We start from the raw sequence: 15,491 nt of genomic DNA, 5'->3' as shown, positions 1-15,491 counted from the left end.
TCTTTTCAAAACCAACAAAACAATTATTAATTTCTGTAAATAAATATATTCACTACTACTAAATATCCCAATAGCAATTTTATCTTTTTGAGAGTTAAACATGTTCTAACCTGTCTATCTTTTCTTCCCAAAAAACGGTTTCTGACCCATCTTTTTTGCTTCTTTGCATAACGCCTTGTCACCATCTTAAGCTGCTGAACCCCTTGTTCCAGTTGCTTTTGACCCTCAGGAGTCTGTCGTTCATCTTCCTTCAACATCAAGTAGGTATGAAACTCTTTGAATCCAATTGACTGGAATATTCCTTTTGTATAGTCCATTTCCTCGCCCGTCTTAAGCCTGTGCTCATTAAAAATCTTATGGAAACTGAGTAACTCGTCTAAAAGTCCATTCTTCAACATGGCATCAACCCGATCATCCAACCTTTTATCCAAAGTCTCCTAAAAAGGGCTGCTATATTAATACATTCAACCAAAAAAAGTCAATACCAAACCTGATCACAATTCACCCATAACACTATAGCATTGGAATATCTCAAACCACCGCCAGATTTGGAACCCCCAAATGACGACTTTTGTTCATCATAGAGTTCGCTTAATTTTTTTCCCTTTTGGTAATAAACTTCAAGAGCCCTAAAACCGAGACATTAGTTATTTTACAATTTCTTATATTTTGTTAGGCTACCTAATAATTTTTCGTTTGTTGTTTGGATGCAATCTCTTGGCCATACTGGGGTCCAAAGATTTCAGCTTTTTGTGCAACTCTTCGCTAGGCATTTCATGGTCATTGTTGGGTAAAACTCCAGGTTGATCATGTTTCTTAGCATTCTCGCTCTCCACTAGAATTTTCCAAAGTAGTGCTTCAATGTAATAATTAGTCCCTCCAACCACAACAGGCAATTTATTTTCATTTAAAAGCTCATCAATTAATTTGAGTACATTGTTGCGATACTCAACCACTGTACAAGTTTCGTGGGGCTCCAAAACATCAATCATGTGGTGTGGTGCAATAAGCTGTTCATCTTTGGTAGCCTTTGCAGTTATTATGTCCAAACCTTTGTATATCTTCCATAAAAAAAATATTCTTAGTCTACTAATACATATACTTTTTGTGCGCAATTTAAGTTAATGTTGAATACTCTGTAACCCCTCTGATAAGAATATTACCTGCATAGAATCAGCCCCAATTACTTCCCCTCCAAATTTTTTTGCCAATTCCAATGACAATTTGGTCTTCCCCGATCCGGTGGACCCCAAAATCACAACCAAAGGTAATCTACTTCCCATTGTAATCAATCTCTTTGTTGCGTAATATAGATATTTAACCTGAGAACAAAGCACATGTTCGAATTTATTGACTTATGTTTGGTACCGCAACAAATAAGTACGCAAATATTTATAGAAAACATTTTTTTCCAATATAGTAAAACAACACTACACTCACCAAAGCCAAAAGTTAACAAATATGTACTTACAGGTTTTCAAAAATATTTTTGAAATTCAGCTGATATCCAAGACAAAGAAAATCGAGAAATGAGAAAGATAAGCAAACTTCTTCGCCTTTTACTAAATATCCAAATGTTAGAAGGCCAGTTATATATCCCCAAATGATTATAATATTTTGACGAATTGAAGAAGAAATGCATGTAATCGTTGTTTTGGCGCAATGATTCTGGTACGTTTGCCCAATTACACTTTTTTTTGTAATAAATCATTTACAATGATTTAATTCGGAATTTGCTATATTTTCTATGTCTGTTTTCATTTTTAGATATATAATGTACTCTAGGAGTTCGTTATTGAATAGGCGATTTCAGTCAGGTCCCCTCTCTTGCGCACTGAAAATAAAATCATTGTAATGTGGCCATAACCTCACATATTTTGATTAAAAAGTATTTTTAAGAGGAAAATGTGAAAATATGTTAAATTAAATAAGTTTAAAAACTAGATATGAAACAAAACGCTACAAAATGCTTCCAAGTAAACAATGCCAAATATATTTTAAACCGCTTAAAAGGTGATACTCAGCATTCGCTGGGCCATTTTGACTATGATTTACGTAATTACAGACTGTTATCTAGTTCAAATTTTAATACATCTATTAATGCTTCTTCGGAACATGCGAAAGTGGTTATATGCGGGGGAGGCGTTATGGGTGCTTCTGTCGCCTATCATCTTGGCAAACTAGGTTGGGGCTCAGAGACCATACTTATAGAGCAAAATAGGGTTGGTGGTGGAACTACTTGGCATGCTTCAGGCTTGGTTGGGGTTTTTAAACCCACCATGACTCAAGTTCAACTCACAAAATCAAGTGTGGCCCTATACAAAGAGTTGGAGGGGCGAGGGCTACCTACAGGTTGGAAACAGTGTGGCAGTTTAAACGTAGCTCGCACGAGAGATAGATTTGTGGTTTTTCGCCGAATGAAAGCTCAATCAGTGTACGAATTCCTTTATGCTGCAACAAATATTGACTGCTAGATTTGTTTTATTGTAGCGCGTGGAAAATTGAATGTGAATTACTGACTCCTGACCAATGTAAGCAAAAGTGTCCTTTATTGAAAGTCGATGATCTTTACGGTGGGTTGTGGATCCCTGGGGATGGCGTAGGAGATGCTTACCAAACCTGTTTGACTTTGGTGAATGAAGCAAAAAATATGGGTCAGTTTATTTAATAAATTGGGCTGATTTGCCATAACTTCCAATTTCTAGGTGTAAAAGTTATAGAAAATTCTACAGTTAAAAAGGTTGTTCAAACCCAGGGTAAAGTATCTAGTGTGGAAACCAACTTAGGGTCAATTAATTGTGAATATTTTGTTAACTGCGGTGGGTTTTGGGCCAGGGGAATTGGCCAAATGTCGGAGCCTAATATTAAGGTTCCGCTTCATGCCGTCGAGCATTATTATTTGCATACAAAACCTATTCCTGGATTAGATCCTCACACGCCAGGTTAAAAACCATTAAAAAAAAACGTCGTCAAGGTGACTTTGCATTTGTTGTGATTTTAGTTGTACGCGACCAGGATGGTCACATTTATTTTAGAGAAAACAATGGACGACTATTGGCTGGCGGTTTCGAACCAGTCGCCAAACCCGCTTTCGAAGATGGAAAAATTCCTGGTAATTTCAATTTGGAATATTTGTTATTAGCCAGTAGTATAATTCTTTCGAAAATTCAAAAATAATAACAAAATAGACATGTCAAATAACAAAAATTCTGACAGAGCTGGATTTTGGTGCAGTCCTTGGGTACGTCAGTAGAAACAAAGGGCCCAAAAGTTCCTAGCACGTGTGCTAAAAAAGTTATTGAACTTGAAAGGTTAAAATTTTTGTTTCTTCCTTTTCTTAAGAATGCCCATTTGTCCCTTCTAAAAATTGGAGTTACATTCTACATTATATGCACAAATCTCTCAAAATGCTTATTTGTGTCTGTTATAGGTATGAACTGTAATTCAAAGGCACTCAAAAGAAACTGAGTCTCTTAGTCAATCCCTTGATCAACATGTGTCTAGTTATTGTCAACTTGGCAACACTCATAATAATCTCAATATCTGTATCAATAGTCACAATGTATTTGCCGTAAAACTTTGCCATCAGATCTTGGACTAGGCCTACTGCAGAAACCACGTTAAAAAGAACGCGTCAAATATTCTACGTTACACAATAATAATTCCGCGGTAAAATGTATAACTACGATATTTGTAAACAATTTTATTGTCCACAATTTAGGTCGGAGAAAAATCCAAAAAAAAAAACGAAAATTTTGTTTTTGTATCTTAAATTACACTTTTAGCACTTATGGGATTGATGCGGAATTTTAGGGCTTTATTTCTACTGGTTTACCCAAATTCTTCACCAAGATGCTCTGTCGGAATTTTGAATTTCAAATTGATAACATCTTACTTACGCATTATTGTTTACTAAGATATACAGGATCGCTCTATTTCGTTACTTCGTTTTCTTAGGATTAGCAACTTTCAACATATAAGGACGGAATCCGGTACTTTTTAAAACTATTATTTTTCGTCTGATTCAAAAATTCCTTAGCTGACATAACATGCATAACTTTTTTACCTAAGATACACAAGATCAGCAAATTAAGCAAGTGTAGCAACTTACTTTACATATAACTTTGAATAAATATACAAATTTATAGATATAGATGCAGGGTAATATGAATATGTCAATCGAAGAAATTCGACCAATGAAAAACATTTAATATTGCCTTTAAGCAAACAGCAAAGAAAGAGAATTACCAGAAGATTGGGACCATTTTCATGTGCTCCTTGAACAACTTCTGCATAGGATTCCCAGTTTGGGAACAGCCGTGTTGGACAGATTATGTAATGGTCCTGAAGCGTTTAGTCCGGATTGCAAGTGGATTGTGGGCGAAGCGCCGGAGGTGAAGTCGTTCACAATAAATAAATTATATTTTATGGAAATAGATCGTGGTTGGTTTCAGATCAGGAATTATTTGATCGCTGCGGGCATGAAAACTATCGGTATTTCTGCTGCTGGCGGGGTGGGAAAAGCGACCGCTGAACTAATCGTCAACGGCGAGACTGACTACGATATGTACGAGCTGGAAGTGTCCAGATTTTTGGGACTGCACAACAACAGGAAGTTTTTAAGGGACCGCGTGAAAGAAGGTAAATTATCAAGGTCATTCTTAGCGATTCGTGAATAGCGGTTGTCGCAGTGCCCGGCCTTCATTACGGGATAAATTACCCATTTTTCGAATTCCAATCGGGTAGGAACCTACGTATGTCGCCCGTTTATCCTAAGCTCCTGGAAGCGGGCGCAGTGTTTGGGCAAGTTATGGGTTATGAACGACCTTCGTGGTTTGACCCTATTGAGAAAGGTGCCCCGGCCTTTGAGTTTAATCCAGTTTAGTACATAATCGATTGTTTTAGAAGACGAGGAGTTGGACTTCATGCCTTACAGAATAGCGCACACAAATACATTCGGTAAGCCTCCTTGGTTTGATTTTGTAGCCAAGGAGTACGCTGCATGTAGAGAGGGTGTCGGAATCAGCGATTATTCATCATTCACAAAAGTAGATCTTTGGGTAAGATTTGAAACTTAGCAACAGTGAGATAGAATAACCTTCGCGGTTGTAGTCTAAAGGCACCGAAGTAGTCGATTCCCTACAGTACATTTGTTCAAATGACGTAGATGTACCAGTTGGTAGCATTATACACACGGGTATGCAAAATCATAGGGGTGGATATGAAAATGATTGCTCTCTTGCTAGACTAGCTGAGAATCAGTAAGTTACTACTACTTTACTGCTTTTACTTATAGCTGGAAAGCGACTTTTACTGATGAGTCTCTCTGATTTTTTAGTTCTTGCTCACTTTGTTTTTCCCGTGTTCTTTCACGCGTCGACTCTGTCGGTGATAACAGTAGATTTTTCTGATTATTTTTTCAGAGCGTTTGTTTGTAGTTGGTAAGGTAAAACTTTGTATAATTGTTTTTGAAGATTTGATTGATTTCCGCGAAGTTTCTCTGTCTTTTAGGGTTCCTAGATCGAAGATTTCTAATCTTTTATCACAAGAGACTTCTGTATCTTTATTAGGGTGCATTTCCTTGTAGTTCTTCCTAGAATGTTGGATGAACTAGGGGTTCCATATTGTGTGATAGTTTTGGTCTATAGAAAGACACAGTAAGTTCTCATTATTATTGTTTGTAAAGGTTTCTGAGAGTTGGCCTTTTTTCCTTCTGTTTCGTAAGGTTGGTAGATTTTTTATCTATCTACACAAAAGACTTAATTAAGGATCTTTTTGAGTTATTTCTATCAGTTTCACCTCTTTAATGTTTTCGGCAAAACATTCAAATGATTGTTTTACTAATAATTTACAAAAGGGGTTCGCACAGTTAGACAGACATAGAGTAACGCCCCAGCCTAAAAAATCTATCTATACCACTTCTATTTCATTGGGCAGCAACTGAATTGAAGATTTGAAATGTCGATGGAAAATTTAATTGAAATTATAAATTTCAGTTATATGATGATTGCTCCCACAATCCAGCAAACTAGGTGCAAAGTTTGGTTACAGAAACACCTGCCGCCGACTGTCGCGATGTCCGATGTCACTAGTATGTTTACCGCATTGTGTATTATGGGTCCCTTTACCCGGACTTTGCTATCAGAACTAACAGATACCGACCTAAAGCCCAGAAATTTCCCCTTCTTTACGTTTAAAATGTTGGATATCGGTCTTGCTAACGGTATAAGGACCATGAATTTGACACACACCGGCGAGTTGGGTTACGTGCTTTATATTCCCAACGAGTTTGCCTTGCACGTGTATTCCAACATAATAAGCGCTGGGGAGAAATACGGTATAAAACACGCGGGATACTACGCCACCAGGGCGCTAAGAGTTGAGAAATTTTACGCGTTTTGGGGGCAGGATTTGGACACTACGACGACTCCACTAGAGTGCGGTAGGGTATGGCGCGTTAAATTCGACGTAAGCCCCTCAAACTGATACGGTTAGCAGGAAATCAGTGACCTAATTTTAGAAAGAAATTAATTTCATCGGCCGTGACGCCTTGCTTAAACAAAGGGAGGAGGGCGTTAAGAGAACGTACATTCAACTGATTTTGGACGACCACGATTGCGAAACTGACCTGTGGCCTTGGGGCGGAGAGCCGATCTACAGAAATGGCGAACAGGTTGGCATGTGTACCACCACCGGTTATGGATTTACGTTCAAAAAGCAGGTAAAGTGTGTTTGAGATAAGTAATTTTCCGATTTTTCTTGTTTGCATCGATAATATCATTTTGGTATGAAATGAGTATTCTTTTGAATATTTTGGAATAATCCTCGAACTGTGCCAAGTCGCGTGGCGTCATGGCGTATTATTTTCGGTTAGAGGCATCAACTGATTTCGGAACTCACTGCTTGCGCGTTTTATTATTTAAGCCAGTAAAAAAAAAAAAACAAATCAAAAAACTCTCCCTTGGTGTATAGACAGCCTAAACGTCCTACACGAATTTTACTCTTTGCTTATGCTTATGACCTGTAGCTATGTTTCATTTTATGATGACACTTTGCTTTAGGTTTGTTTGGGATTCGTCGAAAATATAGACAAAAACGGTGAACGGCAAAAAGTAACCCACGATTTTATTACTAGCGGAGATTTTGAGGTCGACATCGCCGGAATTAAGTAAGGGTTGCGAAATAATATCGCGCTTAGGATTTACACCAAACTTGTTTAGATATCATGCTAAAGCCAATTTGCATTCTCCCATTCTACCAACGAAATATCCTGATGTCGAGCGCGACGTTTATCGGGCTACCCGAGGAAAAACAGATGAAAAGGGAAATTCGAATGAAGTAGTGAAAGCCATCTAATCCGTTACCTAATCCTGACAAAAGCAGCTATTATGCAATTGTGATTTCTTAGATTTAGTTTGACAACAGGAAAGTGTAAAATTATCAATTGTGATAAGCTTACGTCTGCTCTTATTTGAATCAATAAACTTGTGTGAGTGTATTCTTACAAAACATTGAAAGGCGGATTAAACAGTTTCAAACAATAGACCAAGAGTAAAAATTACTGAGCTAAATTATTTTATTATGATCCCTCTATAACTTACACTCCTGCTAACCAAGGACCTCATCTTACCTGCTGGACTGCAAGGCCGTTCATTTTGTCTGTCCTTTTAATAGAAGTAGTTTCAAATTAATACATTACATTTCTGCTGAAGGTCTGAAACAGACTTTTGGCAATCTTCAAATCGGAACATCGGTGGACACGGCCTAGAGATAAACAATTATAATTGGTTTATCCAGAGGCTTCCCACTATTTTGACGATAGAATATGTTGTACATGTGAAGGGGCTAAAATGGTTCTATCGTCAAAATTGTTTACCTGGTAAAACTTTTTTTCGTGACCACTTCTTTTTGAAAAGGCCCTGCTACTGGTACTAAGAAAACAAAATACGTATACACACACTTCTGGGGTTAAACTTTTAAGGGAAATAAAAAAGATTTTTCCACAGAATACTTCAAATTTAGTGGTCTGTGATATGTTAAATCTTTTCTACTTTATTATTGGCCCAGCTACCAGATCCTGTATTACTTGTCGCATTTAAGAATTACTGTGGTCCGCCACGTAAGAAAGTGTATCCGTGGTCTGTGGACGAACATTAAATTTCAGTATGAAAACAAATTAAAAAGCAAAACAAATACGTAAAAGTATAGAGGTTTTTTTTCATAAATATAGCAAAATGGCTCGTCACAGAGACATCCGAAACATGGATTTTTCCGACGGTACTCAATGAAAATGTGTCTTGTTTAATAGGGCAGATTTAGATATGATACACATTTTAGAATATGATGGATATGATGATGTATATGGTCATTCTGTTGACGATGACTACTACATTTCGCCCAGCAATACACAATTTATGTACAATCGGGAAATGAGTCGAGATTCAACAAAATTTGAACAAACCGAGGACAACATTAAAGAAGCCGATGAAGTTGAAGAATTATCGGATGTAGATAAATCAAAACTAGAGTCTAGCATAGAATTAATCGAATCGACACTTTGCTCAGTAAATATATCGCGAAATGAACTAATACATCTCATTCTTAAGTATAAGTTTAACACAGAACTTGTGTTGAATGAGATTTTGGAAGGTCAAAAGTACCACGCTGTTACTACTGAAGGACCTGACAAAGGTGAGGTGTTCATTACTAATAATCTGCAATATGTCTAACTTTAATTTCTTTTTCATGGTCCTTCATTGGTTGTTTTGTTGTAAGGTAAGATGTCGCAATGCACAAATCTCCAAAATTTATTATTCCAAATGTCTTTGGAAATTCTCAATCAAATGGTATCAGTACTTTTAATGGAGTAAATTCTGGATTGGTATCAACATTTATTATTCCAAAACTTTCATTCGAAAAATCTAATGAGAAATTGACAAAGAACAATTTTGTGGTACCTGATATCTTTTTCCAAAAACAGTCATTGGAAAAACGTAGTTCAGATGAACCAAAGAAAGAATTTAATAATCTGTCAGAATTAGTTTCCAGTCACTTGAAAATTTCATTGGCTCCTTCTAATATTGAGAATATTTCTAATGATTTAAATTTAATAAAAATATCAGACAGTACTGAAAAAGACAAAACTAACGATTTTAATATAGATTTATCAATTGCCCTGACTAAAACAACCAGTTCTACTGGTGTTCTAAAACCCATCAATGAACAAAATGACTTTGAAATTCCTTTTATCGATTGCGAAATGATGCCACAACCCAACCTTGGTAAACCCAAAGTTTTACCTTGCATATTGGACATTTCAAAAGCTTTAAACCCGACTGCCCACTTGTTGAAAAAGCGATCCCAATTCGGACAGGTGCTTTGTAGAAATTATAAAAATGTAAACAAAACATGTATATTATTGTTTGAATGTGAACCCAGTTATTCGAGCAAAGTAAAGAGGTTCCGGTTCGATACCGATTCCCCTGATGATTTCATAAAATGTCACCTCAAACGGTAGAATTGCATGAATAACCTTTTTAGTTAAATGTAATCGATTTTAAGTTTTTTACTAAATTAAAAAATATATTTCTTAGTGATCTCCTATTCAATCATTTAAAAAAAGTGTTTGCTGCTATTACATGACCAAAAATGACCCCATATTAAAAATTATAAAGCAACTGTAACATCGCGGGGATTTGTTTTAAATGGGTACCGCTGCAGTGACGTCACCTGTCCCATTCGAAACAGTTTCATTATTGCGTTATTTTTATTTCAGCGTAATAGAGTTTAGCATTTGATGATGTTATTCTGACTTTTAATGCAAAAAACAAAATTTAAACCAAATCAAAAAGGCAATAATGACATAAAATCAGGAAAAATCATTCAATCCAAGTATATTTTTAAAATACATCTATTGATGCCAAAAAAAATGTTTTTATATTAAGTTGAGAGAAAAATAAAGGAAAGTAAACATATGGTCATTGCAGTGTCCTTTATGCAATTTGTCGCCCCTTTAAGTCAAACTGGCCTTTCAATCTTTTCAGAGTAACCGTTCCCTGTTATAAATTTATGTATTATTAATTTCAATAATATGTCTCGTTTGGATTCGATTGGATTTTGGTTACAATGCCGTTGATGGCCAACCTAGTCGAACTTTGTAACGTTATACAAATTTTATAAATAGTTTTTAATTTGAACGCAAACATGAATCAAATCTATAATAGGACAAAATTTATTTGCACTAAAAAGCAGTCGTGGCTTTCGCTCCACCGCCGACGATAGTCGAATCTACGGTGCCCCCCAAAGTCAAGATCGTGGACGCGGCATCCAAAAGCGCCGTAAATATCGTCAAGGGTTTTGATGTACCCTCAAAAGAAAAAGTAAGCGTCACCCCCAGGTCTCAATCTCCCGCTTCTGGTAGGGACACCCCCGTTTGGCCCCTGGTAGAAGGTGTTTTGGACGAGTCGAAAGGTAACTTGCCATCTTGTGATGTGATTTATATAATACTTATTATGCCTACAGAGTGACGCAATAATGTGACTAAGTACAATATCTGCCCTATTTAGCACAATTTCGAAAAGTGGACCTTGAAATAATCAAATGAGTTACATTAAGGACGAGGTATTTTTGTAAATGATTAATAAAACTGAATATTATCGAGAAACTTCAAATAATAGTTATAGGGAAACCTTAAAAAAAAGTGGTAAAGCGGCATTAGCTGAAAAACGATAAAGTAGATTTCAAAAATAGATTAAAGGTCGTAAAATTTACAAAACACTGGAAACCCTCTGTAGGAAACTACTTGCTTTACTGAGCTCTTAGTAATACATTTAACTATTTCTGACAATATAAAGAGTGCGAAAGGATAGATATAAGAGGGAATAGGAAAGAATATTTGTTGAAATATTTTCTATTTTTTTCAACAATTGTGCTGCCATATAAACATTTCTTAGAGGAATCATTATATGCGAATATATAAGGAATATATTACTTTGTCACATTTTTGCGGCGCCTTGTATATGGAATATATATTACACTAAATGTACGTTGCTTAGAGTTGCCTTAATTATAGAAGTTTCGCGTATTGTCAGAAATCTTTGAAAAAAATCATTTAAGTGTAGGCTTAATTCAACAATAATCCATAACGGTGCATCAAAATTTTGAGGCTATAAGTGAATAGGAGTGCTGGTTAATGTAGCTAGAGCAGGAAATCAATGTAAAACAATAATGGAATGTTTTCCACGTTCCAAAAAGATTAGAATTATAATAAAGGCTTTCATGTATTACGACCATACTCACGAACTCGCCCTTCATGTTGTTTAACAATTAAATTTTATAACGGGCTAGGGAACATCGGCTTTCCCTTGCTAACTAGAGAAACATAGTGCCAACATTGTTAATTGAATGGTCTTTTCATTAACTTAACTTTCATTTCATTCTAGTCGTCCCTCAACAGAATCGGCCTCTTAGAAGTAAAATAATTTCAGGAGAACGAAAGTAACTCTTAGGAACGAAAGTTCAAAGAAAAAATACCGAAGGCGCTGTCAGGGATCTTAATACAGAGACATATTAGCGTTAAAAGAAGTTTTCAACAAGCTAAGCAAATCGCGATATAATAATTCCTTTACCAAAATGTTTCCTCTAAATTCCTTTTTGTACTCAAATTGATTGACACGTTCTCTAAGATAAGCCAGATTAAAGTCTGCATTTACCAAGCCAATATGACTCGCATTTCGTCGGGGTCGGTGATTATTAAACAATTCTATGTGGTTGCAGAACCTTAAAAGTCTTAAAAAAGGTGGAATTAGTGCTCTTGCCCTTTAATTTAAAATCTCAGACTTTACTTAGGTGTGTTGTTAGGTATCAACTAATGTAACTTAAGGACCGCTTTAGTAGTAGTAGTAGTAGTAGTAGTAGTAGAAAAAATGTTTCTAATAAGCGAAACTATTGCTCGTAGTGAGTCGCAAGGAGCCCAAAATCGATCCATTGGAACAGTACAAAAGGGAACGCGGCACGGACAAAGATCACCTTTATATGGTCGTGATTGGACACGTGGATGCCGGCAAGAGTACCCTAATGGGTCGAATGTTGTGCGACTTGGGCCAGGTCAACAAAAAAGTTATGCACAAGTATGAACAGGAGAGCAAAAAGCTCGGCAAGCAGAGTTTCATGTACGCCTGGGTGCTGGACGAAACTGGCGAGGAGCGAAATAGGGGCATAACGATGGACGTGGGTCGTTATCGGTTTGAAACGAAACACAAGGGCGTGACCTTGCTGGACGCTCCCGGCCACAAGGACTTTATTCCCAATATGATTTCCGGTGCGGGTCAGGCCGATGTGGCGCTGTTGGTAATAGATGCGACTAGAGGCGAATTTGAATCCGGTTTTGACTTAGGGGGCCAAACTAGGGAACACGCATTGTTGGTCAGATCGTTGGGAGTTACTCAGCTCGCCGTCGTCATTAATAAGTTGGACACGGTCTCGTGGTCGAAGGAACGGTAAGTTTGTTGCACGATATAGCGGCACTTAAAACCGCTGTTCGCACCCGTTTCGGGAGTCCAGAAGGTATATTCAAACTATACGTTACGGAATGGTTGTCAATAAGTTTTACATTTGAGATATGTGCGCATATCTAATAACTACGAAACTGAGCATTTTGAGTGTTGTATTATAGTTTGAATAAAGCTTTGAATTTAGTTGTTTGCTCTAAGAATTTTTAAATTCTTATTGGCAAATTTCAGTAAATTCGATCCTTTGTGACTAGGAAAACTTTCATGACGTTGAATAAAATCCACAGTTTTAAAAAAGTAACCGGAGCATTGCCCCTTGGGCATTTAGGGTTTCTGTAATCCTCTGAAAGTACCGAAAAAACAAAAAAGTAAATAATTCAGGCATCAACACTGCTACGCAGAGATCACATAAAAAGTTCATAAAACCGACGCACGAAATACACAATTTTTCTAACCACACATCATGTCTAACTGCACAAATGGATCGGCCGACAATAAAAGGCACTGTGTACGGATTCTACTTTCCAACTACAGCAAGGAAGACGAAATTTTCTATTCTAATAAGAAATTTAAGTGGTTTTAACTTGATTAATTTAAATGGAGTATCATAGCGCAAGACAGCAGAAGACACCTGACCAATGAAAGGTTTTTTTATAATTGGCAAATGAACTGTGGTTTACTGTTTACTTTACTACAACTTTTGCAACATTTTGACAAAATTCAAATTATTAAGAAAACCCATAAACATTTAGGCTTATTGAAACAAGCATTGGGCCTAGAATGCTATAATGTATAGAGAATCCATTAAAAAAAAACAAGTTTCATACATTTAGGACTTTTGTAATAATCTGTATTAATATGAAAGTAACCAATATAATAGAACCCTACATATCTCAAAAGTAAAACTGTTTGAATGACCGCGAGTGAAAAGAGATCATCGCTAAACATTCATCATTTTAGATTCGACGAAATCGTGCAAAAATTGCGATCTTTCTTAAAGCAGGCGGGCTATAAGGAAAACGATGTCACATTCGTTCCATGCAGCGGCTTAACCGGCCAAAATTTGGTAAAAGCACCAACCGAAAATGAGTTGCTCGTATGGTATAAAGGTCCAGCTTTGATCGACGTAATAGACAATTTCCGATCTCCTCAACGGCCCGTCTCGAAACCATTTAGGCTCTCGATAAATGATATTTTTAAGGTAAATGGTGTAAATGGTATAAAAACGCTTTTTTTCAACACTTGCAACCTGCCGAATCTCTCCAATGCAGAAAATTTGCCGCAAATGCAACCATGTCGCTGGAACTTCGTTTATGTATTTCAACTGAAACCGCGTTGTCAAATTAAAGTCAGAATAATGAGTTTTTTGAACCATGTGTTCGTAGTCGAAAATGGCGCATACCTATTCTGCATTGTGACGTCACAATATACCGATTCTTTGTCAGTGGTTGTCCGGTAGAAAGGACTTGTTGATTTTTGTGAAATGTAATTGTAGGATAAGATTAATGTGCCTTATGTTATAACGCTTTTAGAGTACTGGATCTGGTTTTTGCGTAGCCGGTCGGGTAGAGACCGGAGTGTTAAGCGCGGGCGATAAAGTTCTGGTGTGTCCCAATCGAGAACTGGCCATCGTCAAGTCCATTTCTATCGAAGAGGTGTCGCAACTTACCGTCTTCGCGGGTGACCAAGCCACCGTCACTCTTTCCAATATCGAAATGCAAAACGTATCGGTGGGCAACGTGTTGTGCGATCCTAATCACCCCGTTCCGGTCTCGAACAAATTCGAAGCCCGCATTGTCGTTTTCAACGTCACCGTTCCAATTACCCGCGGCTTTTCCGTAAGTTTGATTTTAACGTGGGATCTATTGCGCGAAAAATGACCGTTTCATAGGTGGTATTGCATCATCAGAGTCTCGTGGAACCGGCCGTCATCAGCAAGTTAACGTCGCAGCTGAACAAGAGCACCGGCGAGGTCCAGAAGAGGCATCCGAGGTTTTTAGGTAACAACACCAGTGCTATCGTGGAGATTACCGTATCGAAACCGATAGCTTTGGAGGTGTACAGCGAGTGTAAAGAATTAGGGAGGGTCATGTTGCGCGTAGGAGGTGTTACGATTGCCGCCGGACTGATTACTAAAGTGATTCTTTAAATTATTAATAACTATTGCGAAATAAATTTTATGTTAGGTACGTGGAACGGTTGTCATATTTATCATCCATGCATGGATCCCAATGAAAACGATGAAAATTTGGAATAATTTTAATGAGAAAACAAAAAATGAGTGCTTTAAATTGAAACCGCCAAATGGGCATGCTTGACCATGCCATTCCATAGTATTTTCGAACGACTCTCCTACAAATGTTAGGTTGCTGAATGAATAGAAGAAAAAATTGGTTGAGGGGACCAAGATATAACGAAACTTCATGATGTCAGTCATGTTTTGTTTAAAAGTTCTATTTTATTCTATCAACAACTCTGGACAACGACGTTTAAGCGAATTATCGATTTTTTGACACTTAAAGTTAAAATAACTGTGAAAACTCTAAACTAGTCAAATAAAGCATGAAACTTGTTTCGAACGGGTCGAGTGACGTCATTGACTCGGCACGCGGAACTATCTTCATCTTACCGTTCTTGGGTACGAATGGCATAGAGCATATAACATAACTGCTAGGGCTGCAACAAAGACGTTATATCCAAAGACACGACTTCACTTATACAGTATCTCAAAAACCAATGGTTTGCTTATACCAATCACGTTTTGCACAGCACAAAATGAGACAGACCATTTCTGTTTAATTCATATTTATAAACAAAAAAGCACTCAGATTACAACAATCACGCCACCCACTACAAACAACCAAATTCGGCACCCAGCTACGAAAATAACAAAGAATCTAACGTTTCCTCGAATAGCTCAAAGTTTTTACGCAATATGATCGACATATAGAGGCCCAGCCCATGCTGACAGTACAGGAACTC

At 37.1% G+C, this 15,491-nt stretch overlaps 4 protein-coding genes across 14 annotated transcripts in view; 3 read left to right on the top strand and 1 right to left on the bottom strand.

Moving 5' to 3' along the window:
• LOC132698125 (tRNA dimethylallyltransferase) overlaps nucleotides 1–8,009 on the bottom strand; it is a 76,002-nt gene extending 67,993 nt beyond the window's left edge. For 6 of the 9 annotated variants that reach the window (XR_009618337.1, XR_009618339.1, XR_009618341.1 and 3 more), the window contains exons 1-6: nucleotides 7,877–8,009; nucleotides 7,631–7,764; nucleotides 1,164–1,322; nucleotides 682–1,061; nucleotides 491–629; nucleotides 111–437 (exon numbers count right to left, since the gene is read on the bottom strand). Coding sequence is in view for 1 of the 9 variants with exons in the window: in XM_060664024.1 (XP_060520007.1) it covers nucleotides 111–437; nucleotides 491–629; nucleotides 682–1,061; nucleotides 1,164–1,322; nucleotides 7,631–7,654 (1,029 nt within the window). In the remaining 8 variants the exon portion in view is untranslated. Of the gene's footprint in view, nucleotides 1–110; nucleotides 438–490; nucleotides 630–681; nucleotides 1,062–1,163; nucleotides 1,323–1,440; nucleotides 1,835–7,630; nucleotides 7,767–7,876 lie in introns of those variants that run through there. The other 3 variants (XR_009618338.1, XR_009618343.1, XR_009618342.1) reach the window with 3 other exon arrangements.
• Nucleotides 1,841–7,583, top strand: LOC132698119 (pyruvate dehydrogenase phosphatase regulatory subunit, mitochondrial). 3 transcript variants are annotated; one of them, XM_060664003.1, is made up of 14 exons: nucleotides 1,842–2,013; nucleotides 2,066–2,434; nucleotides 2,491–2,654; nucleotides 2,706–2,942; nucleotides 3,002–3,112; nucleotides 4,225–4,394; nucleotides 4,455–4,641; nucleotides 4,692–4,853; nucleotides 4,906–5,060; nucleotides 5,113–5,261; nucleotides 5,997–6,468; nucleotides 6,521–6,721; nucleotides 7,062–7,168; nucleotides 7,221–7,582. In XM_060664003.1, exons 1-14 carry the CDS (start codon nucleotides 1,967–1,969, stop codon nucleotides 7,354–7,356), a joined length of 2,667 nt encoding a protein of 888 aa, XP_060519986.1. In that variant the 5' UTR covers nucleotides 1,842–1,966; the 3' UTR covers nucleotides 7,357–7,582. The 3 variants fall into 3 exon arrangements, with proteins under 3 accessions (XP_060519985.1, XP_060519986.1, XP_060519984.1); XM_060664002.1 differs by having other exon boundaries at nucleotides 1,841–2,434; nucleotides 4,909–5,060; nucleotides 7,221–7,583; XM_060664001.1 differs by having other exon boundaries at nucleotides 1,842–2,434.
• Nucleotides 8,010–8,106: 97 nt separating the features above from the next.
• Nucleotides 8,107–14,802, top strand: LOC132698120 (protein HBS1). Its single transcript, XM_060664004.1, has 8 exons — nucleotides 8,107–8,277; nucleotides 8,338–8,691; nucleotides 8,781–8,846; nucleotides 10,249–10,470; nucleotides 11,957–12,497; nucleotides 13,470–13,710; nucleotides 14,042–14,347; nucleotides 14,401–14,802. The coding sequence occupies exons 1-8, from the start codon at nucleotides 8,235–8,237 to the stop codon at nucleotides 14,656–14,658; spliced, it is 2,031 nt and encodes a 676-aa protein (XP_060519987.1). The 5' UTR covers nucleotides 8,107–8,234; the 3' UTR covers nucleotides 14,659–14,802.
• Nucleotides 14,447–15,491, top strand: part of LOC132698122 (sensory neuron membrane protein 2-like) — a 29,700-nt gene continuing 28,655 nt past the window's right edge. Inside the window, exon 1 of the mRNA XM_060664013.1 lies at nucleotides 14,447–14,509. The gene's annotated coding sequence lies outside the window, so the exon portion shown is untranslated. The remainder of the gene's footprint in view (nucleotides 14,510–15,491) is intronic.

The sequence above is a fragment of the Cylas formicarius genome, unplaced genomic scaffold (genome assembly GCF_029955315.1).
Source record: "Cylas formicarius isolate icCylForm1 unplaced genomic scaffold, icCylForm1.1 PGA_scaffold_2__14_contigs__length_35257938, whole genome shotgun sequence".
NCBI lineage: Eukaryota > Metazoa > Arthropoda > Insecta > Coleoptera > Brentidae > Cylas > Cylas formicarius.
Note: the sequence above shows the minus strand (reverse complement) of the source record. Positions and strands in the feature narration are given on the sequence as shown.

Coding starts and splice junctions, on each gene's coding strand:
- LOC132698120 (XM_060664004.1), top strand. CDS start 8,235: ATGGCTCGTCACAGAGACATCCGAAACATGGATTTTTCCGACG. Junction 8,278..8,337: donor AAACATGGATTTTTCCGACG/GTACTCAATGAA, acceptor TACACATTTTAG/AATATGATGGATATGATGAT. Junction 14,348..14,400: donor CAATTACCCGCGGCTTTTCC/GTAAGTTTGATT, acceptor ACCGTTTCATAG/GTGGTATTGCATCATCAGAG.
- LOC132698119 (XM_060664001.1), top strand. CDS start 1,947: ATGAAACAAAACGCTACAAAATGCTTCCAAGTAAACAATGCCAAATAT. Junction 2,655..2,705: donor GAATGAAGCAAAAAATATGG/GTCAGTTTATTT, acceptor TCCAATTTCTAG/GTGTAAAAGTTATAGAAAAT. Junction 4,642..4,691: donor AAGGGACCGCGTGAAAGAAG/GTAAATTATCAA, acceptor CGGTTGTCGCAG/TGCCCGGCCTTCATTACGGG.